Genomic DNA, 3,020 nt, shown 5'->3' on the forward strand with positions numbered 1-3,020 from the left:
GGACTGCCGCTATTTTGAGTCGGAAACTCATCGGCGACACCTGGGTGAGTTCACCACCGTGGCAGAGATTTTGAAACAGTGATTTGCCTTAAACAAGCCACAGCCTGCTGACCTGTTAAACCCAACACGGCAACGTAAGTCATCTTAGCACCATTACAGGTCAGGAAAACATGTTTATGACATGCAACGTACCTACTGCAGGATCTGCAAGATGGAGACAGTTCTGCTGGTCCAATTCAAGCAGCATGTACACAACTCTAATAAAAATCACCTGAATTTAAAAGACTACAAATCCTAAACTGGAATGGAGTTCCTAAAAATGGGTCACTGATTTGGCCCTGCTCAGACCATGATGTGATCTAGAGGGTTTTGATCATTTACTTCAATGATCCTTAAACAGCCTTTTGTTCTCCATCTGCTGGAAGGTCTCAGTAAGCATCTATTTGTTTCATCATAAGTTTCCGGCTGTACTCGTAGGCAAGGAACAGCGCGCCGTTGGCCAGGAACGCACGGATCATAGTTGGCTTTAGTCCAGAATACAAGGCAAGTACACCTGGAAACGAAAGCAGAGCCAGTTAGCGATTCATTGAATTGCCTGTCTGCATCAACCACCGTGCTTTTACCTTCGAGGGATGCTGAAGTCACGCTCCTGCTTGGAGAGGCACGTGCAGAGCATCAACTCGCTGGCATAGCTGCTAACCACAGCGGTTCTGGGTACTGATACAGGAGTCGTAACACAAGTTCAGCCATTTAAGTGCTTGTGTTAGCTTATCTCAGGCACGACAGAGTCTTCAGCAGGCTGCCTCGGTCCACTGAGGGTACCGTTCACGGCAGCTGTACCACAGCTGGCAACAGCAGGACTGTTGGAGCTGTGCCCCAGCTGAGACTCCTGCTCTTCCCTAGCAAAGGGGCCAGGATGCACATCTCCTGCCATGGAGATTCTTACACCACCTTCTGAAGTGCCTGATGCAGGCCTTTCCCAGGGAAAAGAGGCTGAAGTAGATGCCCCAAACTGCTGGGCTGGACAGGCTTGATTTGTCAAACAGCCCTCAGCCAGCCATGTATTAACTTCTAGAGGTGAAGAAAAATTCTGTACTGAACTTCACCAGTTCCTTCTTTGCTCATCTACAGGTTTGGTCTTGGGTAGCGGAGCTCATTCCCTTACCTGCTTTTAATGCCTGCCGAGTACCTTTGTTAGCCTTAGGTGAATCGCCCCCCCCGAAGCAGGTGGTCTTGATTTCTAGATTCAAAGCTTTCCAGACTACCTGGAGCATCAACATTCCTCTTTTTGTAACAAAGAGTTACAGTCCGTCTCTAACACGTCAGCGGACTAGATTTCCTGAGCCCCTGTTGTTTCTAGATTCAAAGCTTTCCAGACTACCTGGAGCATCAACATTCCTCTTTGTTAAAGAGTTACAGTCTGTCTCTAACACGTCAGTGGACTAGATTTCCTGAGCCCCTGTTGGTATCGGAGGGTACCGCTTTCCACCTGCAGCCCCACAGACTCAGCCAACACGCTGCGTACTCACCTTCGGTTCTCACAACCGTTACAAACGTTCCCATAAAGCCCGTCTGTTTTCCAGCCATTGAAAGAACCTGAATTCTAGATTTGACACAGTCCACGGGATACACAGCAATCCACAGGCAGCTGCCTCCAAAACCTCCGCTCAGTAGCAAAGGAATGGGACCTAAAATTAAGGAATAAGCTGTTATACATACCACATGATGTTCCCCAACGTAAATACCACGTCATTTCATCTACAGAAGTCTAAGAGGATGCAGAGGAACCCACTTACAACAAAAGAGCAGTTTCTGCTCCCTCGCAGACCTTGAAGTTAATTTTAAGCCCCGGTACGTTGCAAGTCCAGCCAGAGCTCAAAGGTTACGAGGAGCGACTCTTCCATCAGTGGCCACGCTAGAAAAGCCTAACTTGGAGCTCTGTTCTGACCATATTAACTAAATTAACTCCACTCCTTTCACACTTGTAACCACTTTCCAAGGCTAATTGTGTTGTGGTTTAGAGTACCACCACCTACTGTCACTTATCACCTACACAAAGATTTGTTTGGTGCAGTGAAGCTACTTTGCAATGGATCATTTTTCACAACCCAACCTCATTTTGTGTTTTAGATCAGATGTTCGTAAACATGTTGCAACAAGAGGGACCAGAAGGCATGCAGCTGAAGTCCCAGCAGGACAAAAAGTATTACTCTTCAGTCTTCCCACAGGAGACAAGCAGTCTTTCTGGCACCTCCTCACTTTTTCATGTCTGATTCAGTCTCAGTGTTCTCTCACTATCACTGTAATGACATCTAACGGTCAGCACACACTTAGACTCATTCTTCAAGAGAATACAGCTAGAGACTTGATAATTGCTGTAAACAGCTGCTGCAATGAAACAGTTGAGAGTTGTGTTACACTGTAGGGTCATGTATTTAAGTAGTTTTGTAGTACTACTGTTAGCTCACTATTTATTCTCCATCTATAATACACCCTGGCCCACTGGAAAGCAGTCACTTCCATAATTCACTACTATATATACACAAAATCCATACATCCCTGTTTTTCTATGTCCAGTTTCCTTAATTTTACAACTGCTGTGTATCATTAACATATCTTCAGGAAAGGTATGCCCCATCCTCCCTTATGTCCCCCATGACAGCATGCTAAAATCCACCTGGAAAAAGCAGCACTATACCTAATTCATCTTTTGATCTCCCAGAGGCGAAGAATGTCCGGCTCAGTTCATACCCTCCGAAGAAGAAGAAATAACCTGGGACTTCCCGCAGCAAAGTGCTTGACAGACCACGGTAAAATCCCAGGGGACCATCCTTTTGAATAACACCCTTCACTACTGACCAAACTGTGCTGAGAGAGAGGTTGAACCAGTTAGTGATGCTTAACAGTCAGATAATGAGAAAGTTACAAAGCAATAGGCAACTGCAGTGACAATTAAGGGTTGGACTCATTGTGTAGTCAATAGAATTCAAGTAGGACTTTGTGCTGGATTCAGTCAGGAA

The 3,020-nt window shown here is 45.8% G+C and overlaps 1 protein-coding gene across 1 annotated transcript; it reads right to left on the reverse strand.

Annotated features, from left to right (window-relative positions):
• Positions 1-428: 428 nt before the first annotated feature.
• LOC104502843 (mitochondrial ornithine transporter 1-like) lies at positions 429-2,868 on the reverse strand (the record flags this gene model as incomplete). The annotated part of the gene is made up of 3 exons (XM_010146751.1): positions 429-553; positions 1,530-1,688; positions 2,699-2,868. Coding segments are annotated over 3 exons (454 nt in total), but the record flags the coding sequence as incomplete, so codon positions are not given.
• Positions 2,869-3,020: the final 152 nt, after the last annotated feature.

This window comes from Eurypyga helias, unplaced genomic scaffold (assembly GCF_000690775.1).
Source record: "Eurypyga helias isolate BGI_N326 unplaced genomic scaffold, ASM69077v1 scaffold16412, whole genome shotgun sequence".
Lineage (NCBI taxonomy): Eukaryota > Metazoa > Chordata > Aves > Eurypygiformes > Eurypygidae > Eurypyga > Eurypyga helias.